This window comes from Pipistrellus hanaki (assembly GCF_964339955.1).
Source record: "Pipistrellus hanaki genome assembly, chromosome: 2".
In the NCBI taxonomy this organism is placed as follows: domain Eukaryota; kingdom Metazoa; phylum Chordata; class Mammalia; order Chiroptera; family Vespertilionidae; genus Pipistrellus; species Pipistrellus hanaki.
The window spans coordinates 156,978,950-157,003,020 of record NC_140504.1 but is presented as its reverse complement, the minus strand read 5'-3'; the positions used below and the strand labels follow the sequence as shown (position 1 = coordinate 157,003,020).

Below are 24,071 nucleotides of genomic sequence, written 5' to 3'. Positions count from 1 at the left end.
GTGCTTAGAGTTGTATGCCTGCATCATAAAGTCACCTCAATCTCAGGCATTGCTTTGCTGCTGCTCAAGTATCTTGAAACGGAAGCCGAGAAGAGCCTTTTCTAGCTCCCGAGAGAAGCACAGGCAAGCGGGCTTCCTTGTGTGAAGGTAGGGTGAGGAGAGGACGTGCTCCCGCCCCTGCAGTTGCCATGCCATCCTCCAGATTCAGAGGGTTCTGGATATTCTTCAACAGCTGGAGAAGTCAAGTGTTTATAAGACGCTTTCTCTTGTACTGTTATTTTCCGTTTGTTTTAAAGGGAATCTGGGTTACAAAAATTTGTTACCACACATATGGAATACACTGTGCACCGTGTCTTGCGCTGATTTAACTTTTTGCAGTGGGGAACGAGGAGTGACATTATACTTGCTACAATTGAGCTGTATTGCCATTCTAAGGGCAATGTATCAACCACACCCTAAAATGGCATAGTACGTATTATCTTCCATTGGAAAAGCCAGTCAGGTTAACATATTATTAAGGAGAAATGGAAACATTCTAAAGTCATTGTTTGTTTGCTCTTTCATTGTGTCTCAAGATTGCCTTTACAGCCCTAACCGGTTTGTCTCAGTGGATATAGCATCAGCCTGCGGTCTAAGAGGTCCCAGGTTCAATTTCGGTCAAGGGCATGGACCTTGGTTGCAGGCACATTCCCAGTAGGGGGCGTGCAGGAGGCAGCTGATTGATGTTTCTCATCGATGTTTCTAACTCTCTATCCCTCTCCCTTCCTGTAAGGAAAAAAAAAAAAAAATCAATAAAATATATATTTAAAAATAAAAGATTGTCTTTACAGGAATTGGATTTAATAAGATATTGGCCACAATGAGGGTGAGGAAGTGGCTAGTGACAGCAGTTACCACTTCATTGGTGGCAAGTGTTTGATCAATAGACTCTCAAAGGACCCTAAAATGCTCTGGTCAGTTAGCTCCTAACTGGAGGGTAGGTCTGGTTTCACTCTTCGTTTATACAGAAAACATTTCCCGAGTGCCTGCAGGGTGCCGGGCTGTAGCCCAGGTTGTCAGCTAGGTTCAAGATGAGGTAGTATTTGCGTTGGGTGTGGGGAAAATAGTGTGGGCTAGAATGTACTTACCTGTTCCAAGAGCCCTCCCATCGGATCCTTGGTTCCTCTTATCCGCCCTCCCCACACTCCCTTCCCCTGTGACTTGGAATGCCTCTAAGTTCCACCTGGTGTTTATAGGTTTGCACAGATATTTGTATTCTAAATAAGAGCTTTCCATGGTAAGAGTAAAGGGACGGGGTTTTCTTTCCTTTTCCACTATCATGTCTTTCTTTTTTTCCTTTTCTTTTTAAAAAATATATTTTATTGATTTTTTTTACAGAGAAGAAGAGAGAGGGATAGAAAGTTAAAAACATCGATGAGAGAATCATCGATCAGCTGCCTCTTGCACACCCCCTACTGGGGATGTGCCTGCAACCAAGGTACATGCCCTGGACCGGAATCGAACCTGGGACTTTTCAGTCCACAGACCGACGCTCTATCCACTGAGCCAAACCAGTTTCAGCCACCATCATGTCTTTCAAAGACCACCAGTGAAGTTCTAAGTTCTGAACCCAGAGACTGTTTCCTCGGTGATTAATGTCCTATAAAATTTATCTCAAAAGCTGTGAATTAAACGGCGGAGGATATTCTGTATCCTGTGGCTCCTGCCTCTCCCCCACGCCACAGCTCTTTCAGCCTCTTGATTCTTTGTAAGGTCAAGACTGGGTTGAGCTTCCTCTTCCTTGTGAAGCAGCAGGCTGTAAACTTTCAAGGCCTGAGCACTTGCTTATTTTGGTTTAAAGGAACCTCAGGTCAGGGGCTCCTATTACAGAGCCAAGTGAGGAGAAGTAGGTTAAAGCCTGCCTTTCCCTTTGCTGCTTTTGTTATGATCTGGTTGTTAAGGGTGCAGTCGGGTGAAAACCAGGGCAAGAGTCCATTGAGCCCTTGCGTTGATAACCTGGGCTTTCAGGAGACTTAGGTATGTGTTTCCAGGACTCTCCCAGAACACCTAATACAAACCACTGCCCAAGCCGAACCCCGTTGTGACCTTGACAGCAAACCTTGCACTCTGCTGAAAGAGAGAAGCTGCCACGATCAGCCAGTTCCCAGAGCTCAGCCGCCTCTGGTTCTCTGGCATGTCAGCACTTGCCTCCTGTTTTTTCCATTGCACTGCTCCCCAGCTCAGCCACAGGGGCCTCACCTCTCACAGGATTGGGGTATGTGACCCTGGAGCCCAGGGAGCCTTGCCCATAAATCTTCCTGGTCCACCTGCAGTTCGTCTGTCAGCAGCTGCCCTGCTTCTCCGCTGGATGTGCTATTCCCCACCCCTCCTCCCACCCCCCTCAGACAACCCCAAGACCTCTGCAGGCCGTTGGAAATTCAGACCGGCCCTGTTCTGCCTCTGGGTCTTCATCCATCTTGCCCTGTTTCACTGCCTGCCATGCCCAGTCTTGGCTCTCCTGGGTGATTTCATGAAGCTCAAGCCAATAGTGGATGAGTAACTATAACATGTCTGTGGCCAACTGCCCATCAGGGCAAGACTTACTTCAGAGCAGAACTAGACAAGCCCGGAATCTCTGATTGGCTCGAACCAGACATAAGCAATATCCATAGGTTGTCTGCCCTTTTCTAGAATTGGAAGCAGATTTTTTTTTCTAGTATGGCAAATAATAGTATATTGTATGGGGAGCAAATGAAAACAGCAATAAATGCTTTTAAGTATAAAAATGCAAATCCTGACTATGGATTTGATCTAATTATTCTGCTTATTAGCTGAGTGACCTTGGGCAGGTTAATCTATCAGAACCGTCTATAAAAATAGCATATAGTGATTACCAAGGGTTGTGAGGATTAAAAGGCACCATGTTAGGTTGCACTTTCAAAGTGCCTACACATAGTAAGCAATCAATTAGTTGGTGTGTTAGGGGAAATAGAATCCTTAAAATAAGGAAAGATCAACAGAATGATTCAGGATGTGAGTGACACAGATGGTGAATCCTAGGCAATTATTGAATAAGAGGGTCTAACAAGCCTTAGAAGAGGCCAAAATTGGATTGGTACCGGGAAGAATGAGTATAATTTAATTAATTTGATCTGGGAGAGTTCACATTTTTCTGCAATTTGGGGGTGCTTGTGTAGCCGAAAGAGAATAGAGTAGCGATTAGAAGTGGTCTCTGTTTTCTACATTTATTCAGCATGAGTTTGGGCATACCACTGAGCCTTGACTTCCTGATTGTAAAAAAAACAAAACAAAAACAAAAACAAAAAAAAACCAGGGCTGGGGAATGCCTGCTCTCCCCAGCTCTCAGGGTTAGTAGAAGGGACACTTGAGATGAGTCTTGTAAAAATGCTTTAAAATGCAACTTAAGAGGGAAGTCATTATTGGACCCTTAAGAGTAGAAAGGGGGGATCCCCAGAAGACTCCTTAGCTCCCTAAGATTGTCATCATGTGACTTACGTGGCAGTGCTGTGGAAGAAGCACTGACAACCCTAGAAAGGTCACAGCCCACTGTTAACACATCCACCCTGACGCCTCTCCAATGGCTGAAATATGTTCTTGGGCTCTCCTTCCAGAGGACCTGAGTCAGTACATCAAACCCTCCAGACGATAACAACAACTACAGTAATGGCAAATAGCAGTTACAGCAATAGGAAAGCAACAGCCAGGACCATTTCTCTGGCACTTACCACATGTTCCACACTTCACTAAATATTTCTCAAGCAACATCATGAAGCGACTAGTATTATTTCCAGTGTAGAGACCATGAAGTTGGCCTAGAGAGATCATTTGCCTGGTTCCCTTAGTGATAGACTAGATTTCACTCAAATGTCTTTGACTCCAAAGCTTAAGCCCCCTTTTGCCATTTTGCTGTTCATACCCACTATCCCCACCTGAACCAGGTTTCCTAAGGAGGATTAAGCAAGAGGATGAGTTAAATGGATAAAATAGTTACTACTCAGACCTGGCTGGATGTCTTGGTTTAGGTGTTGTCCCATATACCAAAAAGACTGTGGGTTCTGTCTAGTCCAGGTGCCTTTGATGGGCAACTGATTGATATTTCTCTTTCACGTCAATGTCTCTCTCTCTCTCCCCCTTCCACCTTTCTCTCTCTCCAAAATCAATAAACATATCCTTGGGTAAGGATTTTAAAAATGGTTAATGTTAAGATAGTCCCTCTCCTCTTACTTATAGCTCTGTTATTCGAAAATGTAGACACCCTCCCTCCCCCATTTCCCTATCAACAGAACATACACTTTCTTTCTTTTTTTAAATAAACTCTTGCTTAGTTTTTTTTTTAATATATATTTTATTGATTTTTTACAGAGAGGAAGAGAGAAGGATAGAGAGTTAGAAATATCGATGAAAGAGATTCACACCCCCTACTGGGGATGTGCCCACAACCTAGGTACGTGCCCTTGACCAGAATCGAACCCAGGACCCTTCAGTCCCCAGGCTGACGCTCTATCCACTGAGCCAAACCAGTTTCGACAGAACATACACTTTCTAATCCAGAGACTAGGGTATAACAATAAGAATAATGCCTGTACTTATCCTGGGCTTTATATATATTCATTGTTTAATTTGATGATCACAATAAGCTCTTGAAAGGGATATGATTCATATATTACTCATGAAGAAACAGAAGCTAAGGGTAGCCAAAGGACTTGCCCAAATTCCCACCAATAATTCAGAGAACTGTTTGAAATGCTAGAACCTACTACCAATAACAATAATAGCAAGGGTAGAGCATTTCTTATAGCCCATATACAGCGTGCAACATGAAACAACAGGATGTTTTCTACTTGAACTTTGGAATGCCATGCTATGTTAAGAGATGTTAAATATTTGTGCTTGCTTACACTTACAGATATTTTTCTGTCACAAATATTTAACCAAATCCTGGAACTTGCTGGAAAGCAAAAGGTTTATTCTTGAGTCATAGGGCTGGAGCTGAAGGACAGGGGATCAGCTATTAAAGTCTTACCATGACACAAAGGTTTTTGAATGTCAAATGTTAAACTCTTCTGCATTCAGTAGGAATTTTGCTATGAATCTTGGGTCCCCTGGGGTACCTTTCCTGTCTGTGCCTGTCAGCTTCATCATTCTAGATTTTAAATAAAGCTTTCTCTAACATTCAAAATTCCTCCAGCCCTTCCTTTTAGGAAGCAGGCATAAATAAAGTGTGTACTCTGCCTTTGCATTTTTGTTTTCTTTTACCTTTTTCTAACTGTGTGCCCACCCCACCCCCAATCTTCAGAAGTGTAAAAAGCTAAGGTAAAAAGAGCTTTAAAAAAAGGGGTTGGGGGGGTGGGGGTGGCTCTGGGGAAGTATGCAAATGACAGAACTGTCTATGGGAAAATTAAGGGAAGTGAAATTCAGCAAGAAAGAAATTCATTGATGTTGTGATGAAACGTTGTCACTGGAGATGATGACAAATTAGAATCCGTTCCCATGGGGACCAGTGCAGTACCTACTGATCATTTGACCCGTGGCTGGATGTTGGCTAGCCAAAGAATTGACCCAAAAAGATGACAAGATGGTTTTAGTCCCGTTGTCTCATCAGCATTCAGGAACCCCTTAGGGGATGAAAGGGAGAGGATAAAGAAGGATAAAAGATGAAAGCTGAGCTGTGGAAAGAAAAATGTTTTTAATTACACTGAGGAGGATTGTGGGTCCACCTGTAGCTTTTTGTTGAGAACATCCTTTGTTTCCTCCTGTCTGCAGAGATCATGGCAGGATACGGACCCAGGATCTGTCTGGCCCCTGGAAAGGTCTGTGCTGGTAGCCGGTCCCCTTCAGAGTAACGGACACATTCAGGATTTAATCTCTCTGTGGGCTATCTTTCCTCTAATAGAGTCTGTTACGCCTGCCGCGCATCCTGGATTTGCTTGACATGCTAAAAGAGATTGCTTTTAGAGAGAGAGAAAACACCCCGCAGTGGAGCCTGGGTTGAGGTTTCCATAGTGAGTCGCTATCACATGTCTTGTCTGAAGGGCACAGGGAGGTCATCTCAGGCAGTGGGGCCAAGGGAGGCCAGCTCACCCCCTGGGAGTCAAGAGACCCTTAAGCTCCACATGCCTCAGTTTCTTCACTTGTAAAGTGAGAATTATAATTTTATCTCAACACGGTGATGGCAGATAAATCAATTCAGAGGAAAATATTAAATTCTGAAATCCACTTCCCTGAAGGAAAGGAACAATACATCCACTCCATTCTCTTTCCGGGCTACAACAAATGGACAACCCCCCTGGAGTCATTAAAATGGTTCAAGTTAGTTTGATGTGACTTAACCACAGTAGTCAGGAAATAACAGGTAGGCATTGTTTGGGAGAATACATTCTTTCACATTGGTGGTAGAATTTGGCAGTTCTAAACTTCCATAATGTCTTGATTTTCATAGGAATTATGAAGAATTGTAAATGAAATTATTAATTTTTTAAAATGTCATTCTTATAAAACATTAAGCCTGTGTATGGCTTATGGTATTCTGCCAAGAATTTAACAGCATTTGGTAAATGCCTTAGGACAGACGCGGGGGAGGCGTTGTCAGTCTGTATACTGCAGAATGTTGCATGCTGGTTGAAGGCTCAGGCTCTGAAGTTAGAACACTTCTGGGTCTAAGTCCCAGCTCTACCACTTACTCGTTTTGTGACCTTGAGCAAGTCATTTAACCTCCAGTGTCTGCTTTGGGGAAATGGAGGTGTGAACCTTATAGGGTTCTTTGGAGGACTAATGGTTGTGTGCATGTCCGGTGCTTAAAATAGTGCCCCATGCAGAGTTAACACTCTGCTACTGTTAGCAATTACTATATTTCCATAAATACAGCAAGATGGGGTGTCACAATGGGAAAGCCGAGAGGTTTCTGACCAAGGTGGGGACCCAAGTGGGGAGAGCTTGAGCTGGAGACCATGTGCTCATTGTAATGTGCATGTGGGTTCTGCATGCCAGGTACTGCCTCCACTGGCAGTGAAAAGTGAAGCTTGCAGCCCACCCTAACCGGCAGACATCCTGTAGCTCTGGCCTTGGCTGATGGTGTTAACAGAAGTTCCATTCACACAGTCTGTGATTTGTCATGTATGTTATCTCAAGCCACCTCTGCAGCTTCTTTGAAGTTTGGTTTGTCTGGGGCACCATAGCTGAGCAGATGAATATCCAGGCTTTGCAGACCAGACAGCTCTGACTTTGAATTAAGCGAGTGGGTTCTTTTAATTATTTTGCAGCTTTGGGCCACAAAATAGCCTCATTGTTATAAAAGTGGTAATCCTACCTTATAGGGTCCTAGTGTCTAACATATGGGTAAATACCATTCTACAGTGGCTATTATAATTTTCTGAGGGGCCCTGAAACCTCTTTACAGTGGGTTCCTAACATTCAGGCTCTCCTCTTGATCATGCTGATGATTTAAGATATGGCACATGGGTCTGAGCAGCTTTGTCTGGTGTGGCTTCATTACGGAATTCTGCCTCTTCCAGCTGTGCCAGTTACTTGTTGCTGAGTAACAATCTGTTTCAAATTTAGTGGCATAAACAATTTTATCTTGATGTCCATGGATTTTTTTTTTTTTTTTGGGGGGGGGGTGGTGGGACAGGCGGGTGAGGAATTTGGGCCAAGCACAGCAAGGATGGCTTATCTCTACTCTGTGATATCTTTTTATTTTTTTTTAATAAATCTTTATTGTTTAGATTATTACAATTGTTTCTCCTTCTCCCCTCCCCCACAGCTTCCCTCCACCTGGTCCCCACTTCACCCTCTGCCCTTACCTCCCCCCAACCCCGCTGCTGTCCTCATCCATAGGTATATGATTTTTGTCCAGTCTCTTCCCGTACCCCCCACACAGACACCCTTTTCCTCCTGAGAATTATCAGTCCCCTCCCATTCTATACCCCTGATTCTATTATATTCACCAGTTTATTCTGTTCCTCAAATATTTAATTCACTTGACTTTTAGATTCACTTGTTGACAGATAAGTATTTGTTAATTTTTATCTTTACCTTTTTCTTCTTTTTCCTCTTTTTAAAGCACACCTTTTAGCATTTCATATAATACTGGTTTGGTGGTGTTGAACTCGTTTAGTTTTATCTTGGTGGCGGGGGTGTTGGGGAAGCATTCATGAGGGAAGACCGAGGGCTGGGATTACCTGGAGGCTTCCTGACTCCTCTCTGGAGCCTGGGCGGGATAACTTGAAGACTTACCTAGTGGGAGCTGCCAGCCAGGCACTGAACTGTGATCTCTGTGTCTCGTGGACCTCGTCACAGCACGGTAGCTGAGAGTGTTCCAAGAGAATGCGGCCCTTCCTGAGCTAGCCTCAGACGTTGCAGAGTCGTTTTCGCCATGCTCCCCTGGGAGAAGCCATCAGAAGCCCACCCAGATTCAAGCCGTGGGAGTAGAAGGAACCAAGACCCACTTGTCCATGGAGAGGCGTGTTCAGCCAGTTTTATAAATTTAAGGGATTGAGGCTCCTTCCTGTCTAGGGATATGTCAGGGCTTCTAACTTGTACATACAGCAAAGCAGGCCACACAGTCTCTACTGCAACTACTTACCTCTGCGTTGTATAATGGAAGTAGCCATAAGCGATAGGTAAACAAATGGATGTGCTTTCATAAAACTTTACTTACAAACATTGGAATTTTTGAATTTCAAATAGTTATACAGCGTAAAATGCCTTTCCTTTTTAAAGACATTTAAAAATGTAAGTCATTCGCCCAGCCAGCATGGCGAATCGACCTATGAACCAGGAGGTCACAGTGCAATTCCTGTTCAGGGCACATGCCCAGGTTGTGGGCTCGATCCCCAATGCAGGGCATGCAGGAAGGCAGCCAATTAATGATTCTCTTTCATCATTGATGTTTCTATCTCTCTTTTCCTCTCCCTTTCTCTCTGAAATCAATAAAAATATATTTATAAATAAATAATAAATAAGTCTGCAAGTCATTCTTAGCTCCTAAAGCTGACTTTTTAGCTAGATCTGACTTTTTTAAATTAGAATTTTCCAAATGTGTAGGAGAAACATGTGGATATTTTTCATATGTTTGTGAATGTTTCTATGTATATGAGGGAAGGAAATGATTGTCAATTCCATTTTCCTTTTAGAAATGAATCTGTAAAGATATTTGGAATGGCAGGTATTTCAAGAATACCTTATTTTTAATGATAGATTACAGTCTTGGTACTTATAGGTGGAAAATTCATGACATTTATTTCAGAACATAGAAAAGAGAACTTAGTCTTGGAGTTTCCAGAAATATATATTATTGTATGTTTTTTAAGTAAGCGCTCCATATTTTTAAAGAGGTCATTGATCCTTAGACCAAAAAGATAAGGGTGATGAGGACTCTTTGGGATCAGATATTTTTGACCTTTATTAATTCATTAAATTTTTTTGTCTGACTATACCACCAGGCAGTGTATTAAATGCTGAAGATAAATAAATGAACAAGATATATACACTGAGTGGCCAGATTATTATGACCTCTGAACTCAGTGTATATCCTATATAATAAAAGGCTAATATACAAATTGTCCCCTTGACCAGGAGTTCAACCATCAGTCAAGCCTGCAAACCACCCATGTCCCCTCCCCCTGGCCAGGCTGGCCAGACCCCACCCACACACAAATTCATGCACTGAGCCTCTAATACACACACACACACACACACACACACACACACAGTGTGGCCAGATTATTATGCATTCAGAGATCATAATAATCTGGCCACTCAGTATGTGTGTATATATACTCAAGTGGGTTCCTCAGCCTGGCCTGCTGCCCCCTTGCAGTCCAGGAGCCCTCGGGGGATGTCTGATTGATGGGTTAGGCCTATTCCTAAGCAGGCAGTTGGACATCCTTAGTGCTGCTGCAGAGGCAGGAGATGATCCCGCCACTGCCACTGTGCTCACCAGCCATAAGCCCAGCTCAGGGCTTCTGGCTGAGTGGTGCTCCACCTGTGGGAGCACACTGACCACCAGGGGGCAGCTCCTGCATTAAGCATTTGCCCCTGGTGGTTAGTACGCATCATAGCAACTGGTTGTTCTGCCGTTTGGTCTATTTGCATATTAGCCTTTTTATTATATAGGCTAGTGCTTGCCCTTCAGGGCACAGAGACTAGTGGGGTAATCAGATGTTAAACAGATGATAGCATGAAAATGTAATGAGGGGGGAATACAGGGCACCATGAGAATATACATTAGGTTTTACTCTGCCTGTCCCTCAGCTGCCCATTGACTGTGAAAGGCTAGGAAATAGGCATGGTTACAATAATGCAAGCTGCTGTTTAAAAAGACATATCCACACATTTGCCCATGAGTGGGTAGTCCTACAGCTCTGTATTTGGGTTACATTTTAAAGAACTGTAGGCATATCTGACCCCTCTTTCACATTTCTCTGAGAAAGGAAAAAAAAGGATCAAAGTAGAAACTTGTAAATATTGAAACTGGTTAGATCTTTTTCCTCCTTAGGGTACCATTTTGGATGGGAGGAGAACTAACCTGGAAGAATAGCCTGGAACTGATTGACTGAAATGCAAAATTGGGATAATTGTCTTTGATTTTTCACTGCATTAAGCTTTCTGAAGTGGGGTACTCTTGCCGTTTTGGATTGTGTAATTCTTGGTTATGGGGCTGTCCTGTGGATTGTAAAATGTCAGGAGTATCCTAGCCTCCACCTACTACATGCCAGGAGCACCCCACCAAGTTGCAACAACCAAAATTGTCTCCAGACTTTGCCACCTGTCCCCTCGGGGGGCAAAACCACCAGTGGTCTAAGTGAAGATGGGAAATGAAACTGTTTCTCTACATTTATTGCAAAGACCCAAGCAAGGAAAAATATACACCTTTCTTTTTCGTAGTAAGAATTCTAGCTCAGGGAATAGAATTGCAGGTGGACTTGTTAATATGTGAGTCACAAAATTCCTCCTTTCGAAATGCTGAAATGAATTTGGACAATCCATTATCAAATTACACATTATACTTGTTCATGCTCTCGTTAAATCCAGAGATTTTTCTAAACGTTGTAGTTTGTGCAGTATTTACCAAAGCTGAGAGAGATCCTCGTTTATCTAATTGAAACTTAAAGTTTCCAAATATCACTAGAATGAGATCAGATTTTACAATCCACTTGAAAATAACAAGTGAAGTTATTTTGAGTTGGCTTCATGTTCTTAGCCTGTAAGCTGTTGGATTTGTGTGAGAGGCATGACCCAGAGGAGATGATTAGTTCTCCACTAGTATGCTGATAATGAATAGCTCTACAAAACCAATTAGCTATAATTCTATCAGTCATTTCATTTGGGTAACGTTCTATTTAAGGGGAAGGAAAACAGCCCTGTTTTCCTTGGAGAGCTGTAATTAAGCTGTGATGTTTGATGGGAACAATGGCGGGAAAAGCAGTCTGCGTATCCATTTGCTTTTGTTATTCCCACATGAAAGTAAATGATGATGAAGTGCTCTGTTCGTAACAGTTAAGAAAGACATTTGTCCATTTTAAAGGTGGAACAGACCAAATGAGTGTATGTCTAATTCTCCGTTTTGTTTCATACGGATATCTGCATTGCCACACCCTAGGGATCTTTCCCTTCACATGGAAGACGGTGATGGTGACCCCAGAAGTTGTGTGGGCCAAGACACTCAATGTCATTTTTCTTCCCTGTTAATGTATTTTCTTCCTGAAAAAAAATTCTATGTGGATCCAGAACCACATGTAGTAGGGTTTTTCCTTCCAATCACTATTGTTGTTCCATAACCCCCAGTGTCCATTGTCATACTGACGGTCATAGCAATAAACTTTGTTTTCCTTTATCCAGCAAGGCATTTCATGGACTGGTGCTGCTCTATTGAATTTGGACACGTGAAACGTTCTTCATGCATTTTCCTCTCTTTTAAAACAGAAGATATTACTTGATTGTTATCTGAGTATCCTGGGCATTTTGCAAGCTTTAATCTTAATGTACACAGTGGAATATGACTTGGATGTGTGTTGTTTTACCTGGAGTTTAATACATGCTGTTTGTGACACACATTAGCTTCATAGAAAAAGTATAGTAAATTATTGTCTTGGGCTTTTGATTTATGTTGCTCTCTGTCGTCCCACAGCTAGCCAAAAAAATCCGAGAGAAGTTCAACCGTTACTTGGATGTGGTCAACCGGAACAAGCAGGTTGTAGAAGCGTCCTATACGGCTCACCTGACCTCTCCCCTCACTGCGATTCAAGACTGCTGTACGATCCCGCCCTCCATGATGGAGTAAGACCTTAACGTTTTTGTTGTTGTCCTTTAAAGCAGGAACTGAACTGTTTTCCATTCATCTTCAAGATACCTGTGTTTGTTTATTGCAATGTGTATAGTATTCCTATCTTAAGTAAGTCCTTTACTATTACAAAGACAAAGCAATCTTTAAAGACTCACTCTTCTGTATACAGGGAATTCTTGGACTCTCTGCTCACCTTTTTGCTATGCTGGAATTCAGGTTCAAAAGAATCAAATATTGTTTGAGTGCAGAGTTGACTAAGTCTGGAAAATTGCAAACATTTTGTCATGCATCAACTAGCAAGTCATGAATAAGGTCATCTTACTGATTCTGGTAATTTGCCTGATTATAGGAGTGCCTTTCCTCTTTGATAAGAGCAGCAAAAATTCCTACTTATTTTAGTATCAATGCCACCTTTAAAACACCAGGGGAAGTGTGGCTTCAGATGATATTGAAACAGATTTAGTATTTGTATGGTTGCAGATAGTTTTACTTATTGGGCTATCATATTTATATCTGGAAGAGTGTTGTAGGGTCATGTGATGCTGGGAATTGTTTGTGGTGATAAGAATACTCATCTAGAGGTACAAAGAGCTTAATTTTCAATTTGACTTAGCCTTAAATTAGCTGTGATGTTAATCAAGTTACTTAATGTTTATATTTATATGCAGTTTCCTATCAGCGGATAATAATCTTTATTATACCAATTTCCTGGGCTATTTAGAATGTGTACAAGGTTTTACCATACTTTAAAAACTATGAGTGGAAATGTTACCATAATTAGTAGATATTACTTCTCTTTTTGCACAGTAAATGTTCTTGAGGTTATATAAAGGATGGATACAATATAGTTTTTTAGTGATTAAATGATGCTTTGTTTCTACAAGCAAGTTTTTACTTATAGTTTTGTGGTGGGCTACATTGGTAGCAGGGCATCCTTCAAATATTTTATTTCTTCATCTGTGTAATATTATCATGAGCCTTCTTTCTGGCTTTCCCTATCTGTGTCCCAAAGCAGCTCACATTAGTTGTTTAATGGAAAGTGTATACTGTTTGGAACGAGATTACCTGAATATAAATCCTACCTACAGCACATAATATCAGATGGTCTTGTGCATTTGATGTCTTTGAGCCACCCTGTCTTCATCTCTAGAATGGGAACAATAACGAGTTCTTCGCAGGATGGTGTAAACATTCAGTGAAGTCAGTGTGAAAATACTTTGTGAACTCTAGTGTTCTGAACAAATACTGGTCACGATAGTTATATGCTCCCATTGCATAGTGAACATTTTATTTTTTGCTTACTAGGTTTAATCAAAGGAGATACCCATATGTATAATTGACATCAGTAACGATGTTTTTGACAAATTAATCTCTTATCTAAAAATAAATTTAGGGCCCAGTGGTTTTTGAACTAAAGAAAAAAAATCACTTTTAGGACTTAGAGAAAAGATAATATAATAAGGAGGAAGCCATTAGAGCTAGAATGATACTTAATCAGTGATTCTCAGTCACCAGAGTTGATATTTTTTTTTGTTTCGGCCCTCAAGGGACACTTGGCAATGTCTGGAAACAGTTGTCATAGTTGAAAGGTGGGGATAGTTGCTACTGGCATCTAGTGATTAGATGCCAGGGCTGTTGCTCAGACCCTATAATGCACAAGATAGCCCCCCTCCCCACCCAAACAAAGCATTGCCTGACTCAAGATGTCATTGGTGCAGAGGTTGAAAAACCCTGGTTTAGAAGATTAGAGAGATCTTCTTCATGGTTTCCTACATGGACCTGTTGCTGTAGATGAACCAAAAAGCTTAAATAGACTAGTTACTTGGTGAATATGTCTCATTTCTATTACTTACATGTGTCAACTAGTAGGTCATGAGTAAATGTTTCATGAATTTCTATTAATGTTTCCTTTAATGTAGGACTTAAACATATCATGATGCATTGTTGATGGTGAGTCTGCCTCCCCTGCTGTTCTGGGCGGGAATTACACCTCATCCATTTTTACCCCAGCACCTGCCAATTGGGCTTAATTACTATTGGTTGGAATCAGAATTGATTTGAATATGGGGATGAGTAAGGGGATGTCCACTCTCAAATTTAAAAGTCATTGGGTGAAGGGCAAATACTGAACATACTTTGTAGTTAAGACAAAATGTGACGCAGCAGAGAGGTGTGTGGTTCCTCAAAGCAGAGAAATATGCCAGGTGAATGGTGTCACAAAAGACTAGCCACTTTAGAAGTATGCTTCATATTTGATCTGGTCATGCTTAGCTGCTTTTGTTCCAGTCCCTCATAAAACAGTTTTATCTGCATTTTATAACTTTTGTAGTATTCTACTGACCACATTTTTCAGTCCTTTCCTATTTCCAATCCCTCTGAAAATATCTACATTTTTAATCGTAGGAAGTTCATGTTGGAGTTCAGTGCGAAAAGGAAGACTCCCAGTCTTTGGAAGCAGTATAAGGACATGACTAAAAATATATTTTTAAAATGCCAGGCACATTTGGTTTTGAGTTATACTTCTTTCACTCATAGTTGACCTTGGGAAGTCACTTCATTCTGAGCTTCAGTTTCTTTATCATTGAGCTAGTACCTGCCTTTCAGGGTTATCTCCTTATCAATGAGATGAAAAGAATGATAGTACCTACCTCCTCCGGAGATGTTTCTAGGTTATAACTTTTAAATTTGATAATTATGTATTTCAATATTATCTTCTATGTCAAGGGATATACTGTTTTTTCTCTTATGGCAACAACACAAGTTTCTTCTTAAAAAATAAATATAATTAGTTTTTTGGTTTTTTTCTAAAAAAGAGTTAAGTTAAATAAAAATATTAAGTGAATGTGACCAAACTTTTGAAGGTGATAGATATGATAATGATTGAAGTTTATTAAAAAATGGACTCAAGATTATTGCTAAAGTCCTTCCAATACCTGGCCACATGCACATGTGTTAATACACCTATTACAATAAATATAAGCAGCTGGACTTGAGATAAAGGATCTTCAGTCTTAGACCTGGATCTTACCCATTTTTTTATTTAGGGGCCCTATAAGCATTTTTTAAAACTCAGCGCTGGCCTAGTGGCACTCTACCTACTTTTCACTATCATTTTACATGCCTGTGGCCTATTGACTTTGATTCTTCTTCAAGTGTATTAAAGATAAGCAGACACTCGGGAGGGAAATGTTCACCCTTTGTTTCATTTACACTGAATTATAGTCAATATTTGGTTTTCCTCTCTAAGGCTTATGATGCATATTTTTTTTAAAAAAAAAAAATTCCCACCCTGGCTGCATGGCTCAGTTGATTGGAACATTGTTCTGTACACCAAAAAGGTTGCGGGTTCAATTCCCCCCAAGTCACATACCTAGGTTGTGGGTTTGATCCCCTGTCAGGGTGTGTATGGGAGGGCAACCTATCGATGTTTCTCCCTCACACTGATATCCCTCTCTCTCTCTCTCTCTCTCTCTCTCTCTCTCTCTCTCTCTCTCAAATCAATATACAATACATACCCTTAGGTGAGGACATAAATAAATTAATAAACAATTAATACCCAATGCTGAGGAGAGAGAGGCTGTAAAGCATTCTATTACATAGCATTCTGCAGATTCCACTTTCTTTATACTTTGATGACAACAGTGAGAACCTGCAAAACAGCAGAAAATCTGATTTTTCAGATGCTTGTGATACTTTCATTCTCAAATTAGTCAACTCTTAAACTTCTTATGCAGGAGCCCAGAAGTGGATTATTTTGTTCAGGACCCTGCATGCTGATTAGGCACTCCATCGTTATTTGGTGAAGGACTTCTCTGAAGAATTAATTTCTCAATATGGACAAAAACACATAGGGTAAAGCTTAATCTAAGACAAACTCATTTTTATTGCTATCATTTAAAATAACATAATTTGGGGGGGGGGAAGTTCATTTAATTGTGTAATTTATTTAACAGCTCCCTTAGTCTTGTGTTGGGTCAGGGGATGAGGACCTGCAAGATCCTGGGCTCTCCCACCAGAAGTGCAGACACCCAAACACATAATCACACTCACGGACCATATCTATCCTAAAGATACAGTGTTTATTTTGGCCCCATAAGATGTTCTAAAAGTTTTTAAATTTGTAAGATTTAAAAATCTCTTGCCAACATTTAAACTTTGGAAGGTTACACATGTTAAAAATCCAGATTTCTGTTTTCTCTCAACATAGAAGATTTGGCAATAGTGTGTCTGCATTCCTTCTGGGGCAATAGCTTCTGTGAAGAGCAGCTCCCCTCGGAAGACCCTCTCCCATTCACCGTGGTTCCCACAGTCTATATTGCATCATACCCAACCCATTCCCCAGACTGCCATTGCCTGCTCGGCCCTCATTATTGCCTGTGAGTCTGCAGCTCATGATCTAAAAAGACTACATGATGTTAAAAAGTTTGACTTAAGGAAATGTCCGTGAGCATTTTCTTCTTTGTCTACTTAAGCATGCATTTGCATTCTCTCACATTTAAAGAATATAGCTCCTTTATGCATGCACTAAAAATATCTACTTCAGACACCTGGCTTGCCACTGGCATGGGACTCCGCTGTGTGCATCTGAAGCTGTTGTTTAGTCATCTGGCCCTGCCAATCCTCCGCCTTTTACGTATACCAATCAGTTTTATTTGCCCACATCTGTTAACCCAATCTCTTCCATAGAAGTCCTGCCTGGTGGACTTTTTATTTTTTTATTTTTGATGTCAGTCTTTAAGAAGAAGTGAACAATGGAGGGGGTGAGCTAGGGAGGGAATACTGGGAAGAAGCACTTAGGCTTTCTTTTTTCTGTTTCCAAGTACAGTGCTATTAACCTCACTCAGTTAATGTTTATTAATTAGTTGATCATGGAACAAATTGGCATAAAGGCATCTAGACTAGGTTTGAGATGACAAAGTGAACGTGATGGACCTAGAGTACGTAAGCAACTTGTTTCCAAAGCTCTCTGAAGCCATCCACCTGGAGGTAGTGCTATAATGACTTCTCATATTCACCAGGGAAGATTTTAAAAGCTTCCCTGGTTCCAAAAAATGCAGACACTTTGGAACTGTTGTGAAATTGGATCCCTGCTATTTTCCTAGTTGCTTTTTTTAGTTGGGGCATCCACTGAGATTGATATAGTTTCTGGGGAAGCAGATAGGACTCGTCTCATTTTCCGAGAAGCCAAATTTAATGCGCCCCCAGCTGGTGCCCATTAGAACTGTATGATTCAGGAGTCAGGTCTTATCAGTCAACCTGTTGGGAGTATTGTGCTGTAGGCAAAGCAAACTAGCATGGGTCCTGAGAAGAGCACAGAGTCCTGCTTCCAATTTCCATGAGTAGCCACTGTTATAACTCTCTGTATTATGCAGGGTTCTCCAAAGCAATAGAACCAATATGGTGAGAGGAAGATAACATTGTAAGGAATTGGCTCACCTGATTGTGGAGATGTAAGTCCAAAATCTGCAAGGTAGCCCAGCAGGCTGAAGACTCAAGAAAGAGTTGCAGTTTCAGTCTGATGGCAGAATACTTTGCTTGGAGGAGGTCAGTCTTCGTCCTGTTAGGTCTTGCTACCAATTGAATGAGGCCCACCCATAAGTCCACTGATTTAAATGTTGATCTCATCCCCCCAAATCCTTCACTGAAACATCCCAGAATAGTATTTGACCAAATATCTGGGTACCATGGCCCAATCAAATTAACACATAAAATTAACCAGCATACCCTCCCCCCTCAAAGAAAGGATGGAAAATTGGGCTGGAAAACCTACCATTGAAGTTAAATTTTTATTTACTCATATTTATACTGGAGGATGTTAGACTCTTATTCCTTAGAGCTTTCCAAGTTGGAGACATCAGCTCCCTGATTTCAAACTACATTACAAAGCTTTAGTAATCTAAACAGTATGGTGTTGGATAAACAAAAAAAAAACAGAGACATAGATCAATGGAACAGAATAGAGAACCCAGAAATGAACTCATACATACATGGTCAGTTACTTTATGATAGATGAGCCAAGGATATACAGTGGAACAGTCTCTTAAATAAATAGTGTTGGGAAAACTGGACCACTGTTTTACACTATACACACACACACACACACACACACACACAAAAAAAAAAAAAAAAAAAAAAAAAACACCTTAAAATGGATTAAATCCTTAAATGTAACACCTGAAACCATAAAACTCCCAGAAGAAAATATTAGGCAGTAAGCTACTTAACATCAGTCTTGGCCAAGATTTTCTGGATCTGACTCCAAAAGCAAAAATAAACAGGTGGTATCACTTTAAACTGAAAAACTTCTGCACAACAAAGAAATCATCAACAAAATGAAAAAACAACCTACTGATTGAGAGAAAATATTTGCAAGTCATATATCTGATAAGGGGTTAATATCCAAAATATATAAGGATTCTATACAACTCAATAGCAATAAGACAAATCTGATTTAAAAATGGACAGAGGATCTGAGTAGACATTTTTTTCAAAAATATACAAACGGCCATCTAGTACATGAAAAGATGATCAACATTACTAATCATTACCACAACAAGATACCACCTCTTAGAGTGGCCAACATCAAGAATAAAAGAATAACAAGTATTGATGAGAATGTGGAGAAAACAGAACACATTGGTGGTGATGTAAATTGGTACAGCCACTATGGAAACAATATAGAGAGTCCTCGAAAAATTAGAGCCACCATATAATCCAGCAATTCCACTTTGAGTATTTATTTGAAGAAAAGAAAAACACTAACTCGAAAAGTACTATCATGTTTTGCAGCATTATTTACAACTGGAGGCCCAGTGCACAAAAATTAGTTCACGGGGGGCAGGGCTCAGCCCAGCCTGCCCCTCTCACAATCCAGATCCCTCAGGGCCTAAGCCTCAGTCTGGCCTCCCTCTGGGGGAGGCAATGGGGCTGATCAGGGGAAGGCACCACCCCCATCACCCCGCTGCAGCTGCCAATGTGTTTTCATCAACATGGATTCCAGTCCCTTCACCACAAAATATGACAACGTTCTTTAGGCATTTTCAAGATGTTTCTTTCATAGGATATTACCTTTCTTTTTTCTTTTTCTTTTTTATCCTCACCTGAGTATATGTTTCCATTGATTTTTAGAGAGCATGGAAGAGAGAGGGAAAGACAGAGAGAAACATCAATGTGCGAGGGACACTTCAATTGGTTGCCTCCGGCATGAGTCCTGTCCTGGGCCCCGGCCAGGGAGGAGCCTGCAACCTAGGCACATGCCCTTGACCAGAATCAAACCCGGACCCTGCAGTTGTCAGACCAGGGCTCTATCCACTGAGCCAAATCGGCTAGGGCAGGATATGACATTTCTTAGCCCCTCCAACAACAGACCTCTGTTGTTGCTGTTTTTTCTCCAGGAGTGAGGTGGAAAAACCCTAGATCACCTTCTTGGATTCTTATTACCCGAGTTACTAAGAATACTGCGAGTGGCGAACAGGGAGCTTAGCCAGTGAGCGGTCAGAAAAGGTGTTTCCTCTGCAGGACTGCTGGTGCGCTGCGACTGGCAGGCCCTCTTCTTTCCGGGTCTCTCCACAGCCATGGCAGCTGGCAGGCCCTCTCTCTCCCGGCCTGCGCCGTCCGTGGCTTGCCTCACCGTACATGCAGTCTCTTCCTGCCCACTTGCGTGCACAGCCTCCTCCTGAGCAGTCCGGACGTGATGGCATCCCAGACAATTTGCACCTTACCTCTTTATTCTATAGGATAGCCAAACGATGGGGACATTGCAAATATCTATCAAGGGATAAATGCATAAAGATATAGCTATACAAAGTGTAATATTATTCAGCTGTATAAAAAGAGTAGAAATTTTGTCATTTGCAACAATGTGGTTGGACTTTGAGGGCATTATGCTAAGTAAAATAAGTCAGACAGAAGGAAAATACCATATAACCTCACTTATATGTGGAAATATTTTTAAAAAACAAAACAATAAACAAGCTCATAGATAGAAAGAACAGGTTGGTGAGGGGCCAGAAAAATGGGTAAAGGAGCCAGAAAAAAGGAACAAACTGCCCTTTACAAAAGAAATATGACATGGGGGCATAATGTATAGCATAGTGACTATAATTAATACCATATAGTACATTTCAAAGTTGCTAAGAGAGTGACTCTTAAAAGTCCTCATCAGAAGAAGACAAAATTGTGTTACTATGTAGAGTGACAGATGTCGTCTAGACTAACTAGTGAAATGTCTAGTCATTATGTTGTATATCTTAAACTATGTTAATTATGCCTCAATTAAAAAAAATAGAAAGAGTTAATGCTCATGATAATGGGCTACCTGGGAAGGAATCTTGGCATTTGAGTAAATTTTTTCCATGTAAATTGGTTGGAGTTTTTGTGTTATGATGTAGATGTGCAAATTTCTATATTCACATTTCAAGTTCTTTTTTTTTTTTTTAATACATTTTATTGATTTTTTTACAGAGAGGAAGGGAGAGAGAGAGAGATAGAAACGTCGATGAGAGAGAAACATCGACCAGCTGCCTCTTGCACATCCCCTACCGGGGATGTGCCCGCAACCAATGTACATGCCCCTGATCAGAATCGAACCTGGGACCTTTCAGTCCGCAGACCGACGCTCTACCACTGAGCCAAACCGGTTTTGGCACATTTCAAGTTCTTTAAGTATTATTGACATCATTGGAACCAGAAATAAGTTGCTTAGAGAGTTGTTTTTAATTTTGTGATTAACTCCCTAACCCATAATGTTCAAATTCCTGTGCTAAACTCTCCTTAGGGATTTAGTTAGCTTCAGGTCAGGTTTTTGTGTTATTTTTCTTTTCTTTTCTTTTCCTTTCTTTTCTTTTTTTCTTTTCTAATTCAAACTCAAACATGAACTTTTTCTCATTTTAAGAAAAGACAAGCTTCTTTAAATTTTTTTCTTAAATCATCACTCAAGGACATGTTTACTGGTTTTTAGAGAGTGAGATTGGTTGCTTCTCTTAGGTGCCCAACTAGGGATTGAACCCGCAACCTAGAGATGTGCCCTGAATTGAACTCAAAACCTTTTGGTGTACTGGACTATGTATGCTCCAAATCACTGAGTTCACCTGTCCAGGGCCTAATTGTTTTTCTTCTCCTTTTTAAAATGAGCTCCATCTCTACCATGGTGAAAAGAATTTCCTTAAGCAGTAAAGACAGTTTTCCTCTCAGTGTAAGTTGAGCCGTGACGCAGCTTTTATCATAGTAACATAGTATTATACTAAAACTGGTCGGCGTATGCTATGCCTCTTTGCTGTGGAAAACTCAACCCTTTTCATCCTCGGGTTCCTCAACTATGACATGAGCAGTTTGAAGTATACTCCAGAGACCAGCTCTCAAGAGTCATTCATTTCCCTTAGCCTTCTTAGAAGGTTTGTTCTTAACTGGAGCCATTTGCCATTAGAGGCATCTTTTTCTACTGTCCAAAATTGGGCATTTTGGAGTTCATGAGGGAATTGGTTTCCCTCCCTACCTCCCTCCTTCCCTCCCTCCCTCCTTTTTTTTGAGAGTTACCTGGTTGAGGGGGGACGGGGAGAGATTATTCAGCAAGGCCTTCAGATGTTAAATCACTCATTCATTAACTTAAGAATAACAATTTGTGGAATGGTCTATGAGAGAAGCATTTCAGCTGAATGTTGAAGTAGAAAAAGGATTCGAAAATATGCAGATATGAAAGAAGTGATTTCCAGGAAAGAAAGGTCAATACAAAGGAAACTCCATGTTTGGAAATGGCCACTTGCAATGAATTCTAGAGCAAGTGATAGATTGTGAGAGGGATGTCTGACTACCACTTTAGACCCGTTCCTGCAGGGATTGGTCCTAAACCGGCAGTCAGACATCCCCCAAGGGGTCCGGGATTGGAGAGGGTACAGGCCGGGCTGAGGGACCTCCCCACCCCCCATGCACAAATTTTGTGCACCGGGCCTCTAGTTAATAATAAAATAGAACAATTATAACAGTATCCTGTAGTAAATGTGTGAATGTGGCCACTTGTTTTAGTGGATCCCCTGCTGAAGTCTTCTTAAAGGCTTCATGCTTTCTGGTGCAACACATTGCTGTCACTCAGAACACATTTTTCATTCATATCTTCTACCCACAAATTTAATGCCTTCTTTGTTTTTAAATTTAATTATTATAATGTGAATTCTACTGATTGATTTTCTTTTTTATATTTATTTTTATTATTGAAAGTATTACAAAAGTCCCCCCTTTCCCCCAGTGACCACCCTGGACCTTGCCCGCCCAGGCCTTCACTGAACTATTGTCTGTGTCCATGGGCTGAGCATAGATGCATATAGGTTCTTTGGTTAATCTCTTCCTGCCCCTCCCCTTCTGAGATTCATCAGTCTGTTGCATGTTTCTGTGTCTCTGAATCTATTTAGTCCTTTCCATCTTAACTAAGCATTTATTATGTACTGCGCTGTAACTTTGGTAGTTTGATGTACGATAGCAAAACTAGCTGTGAATTTCTTTTTCCTTCTTCACAATTTCAAAATAAAAGATTCATTCTTACTGTAGATCTTAGCAACCTCAGCATACCATTTTTTTTTTTCTTTCCTTAAGTGAAAACTTCCACTTTTTCACTCAGAGGAATCACTTTACATCTTCTCTTTGGCATATCCAAACTGCCAGCATCACTACTCTGTGGCTGGGCCGTTGTTAGGTAAAATAAGGAAGGGTTACTTGAACAACACTGCCGTTCTGTGATGGTTGGTCTGATAACCAACGTGGATCCTAAGTCACTAAGGAGCGGGGAGTGTATCCAGTGGATACACTGGACAAAGGGATGCTTTGTGGTCTTGGAGCAAAGGAGCAAAAAGGGCACGAGATTTCATCATGGTCTTCTCAAAGGCATACAATTTAAAACTTACGAGTTGTTTCTGGAGTTTTTCATTTAATATTTTCTGACTGCAGTTGACCACGGGTCATGGAAACTGAGGAAAGCAGAACTGCTGATAAGGAGGGAGCCCCTCTAGGCCACTTTCAACTCAACTTGTCTGTATCACGTTCAAGGGAGTTAATGTTCGAGACCTTGTACTAGATACTGTCTGACAAACAAAGATGACTGACACATCCTGCACCTGTAGGAGGTCATAGGACATGAAAGCATAAGCTAAGGCAGGTTTAGCCAAGCATCAGGAAAGGAACCCAGTGACTCCTTCAGAGAAGAAAGGTTATGAACAGAGGCTTCTTAGACTCTGGCAATTGCTGCCTTGACGAGTGGAACTTCTGCCAATAGATCTGGTGGAAGGAGCTTTGGACAAGAAAGCAGCAAGGATTCATAAAGCATCGAGTGTGGTGAGGTGGAAGACACACAGCCAGAGCGCTGGATAAGAGGTGTCCTGGGGTGGGCTCAAAATCCTTGGCTGCGTGGACAGACTTTGCGCAGTAAGCAGTAGGTTTCAAAGCAAGGTTTGTGGTCCTGCCTACAATTTGGGCAGATTAGTTAGCAAGTGAAAGATAAATTGTGGTGCAAAGGCATGTTGCTTGTCAAGTCGGGCCATTCTAGTCATCCAGGAGAAAAGCAGTGTCACGTCAAGAAGGATTATAGGGAGGCAGAAGCTGTCCAGGGTGGTGGTGGGTTACCTGGAATATGTCAACTCGTTTTTTGTTTTGTTTTGAAGTGTATTTTGTTGATTTGAGAGAGAGAGAGAGAGAGAGAGAGAGAGAGAGAGAAAGATCAATGATGAGAGAGAATCATTGATTGGCTGCCTCCTACACACCCCATACTGGGGATCGAGCCTGCAACCTGGGCATGTGCCCTTGT

At 41.2% G+C, this 24,071-nt stretch overlaps 1 protein-coding gene across 1 annotated transcript in view; it reads left to right on the top strand.

The window, feature by feature from the left end:
* CACHD1 (cache domain containing 1) overlaps nt 1–24,071 on the top strand; it is a 230,236-nt gene that overhangs the window by 109,729 nt on the left and 96,436 nt on the right. The window contains exon 3 of the mRNA XM_084871354.1: nt 12,128–12,276. Within this exon, the coding sequence (XP_084727480.1) occupies nt 12,128–12,276 (149 nt within the window). The remainder of the gene's footprint in view (nt 1–12,127; nt 12,277–24,071) is intronic.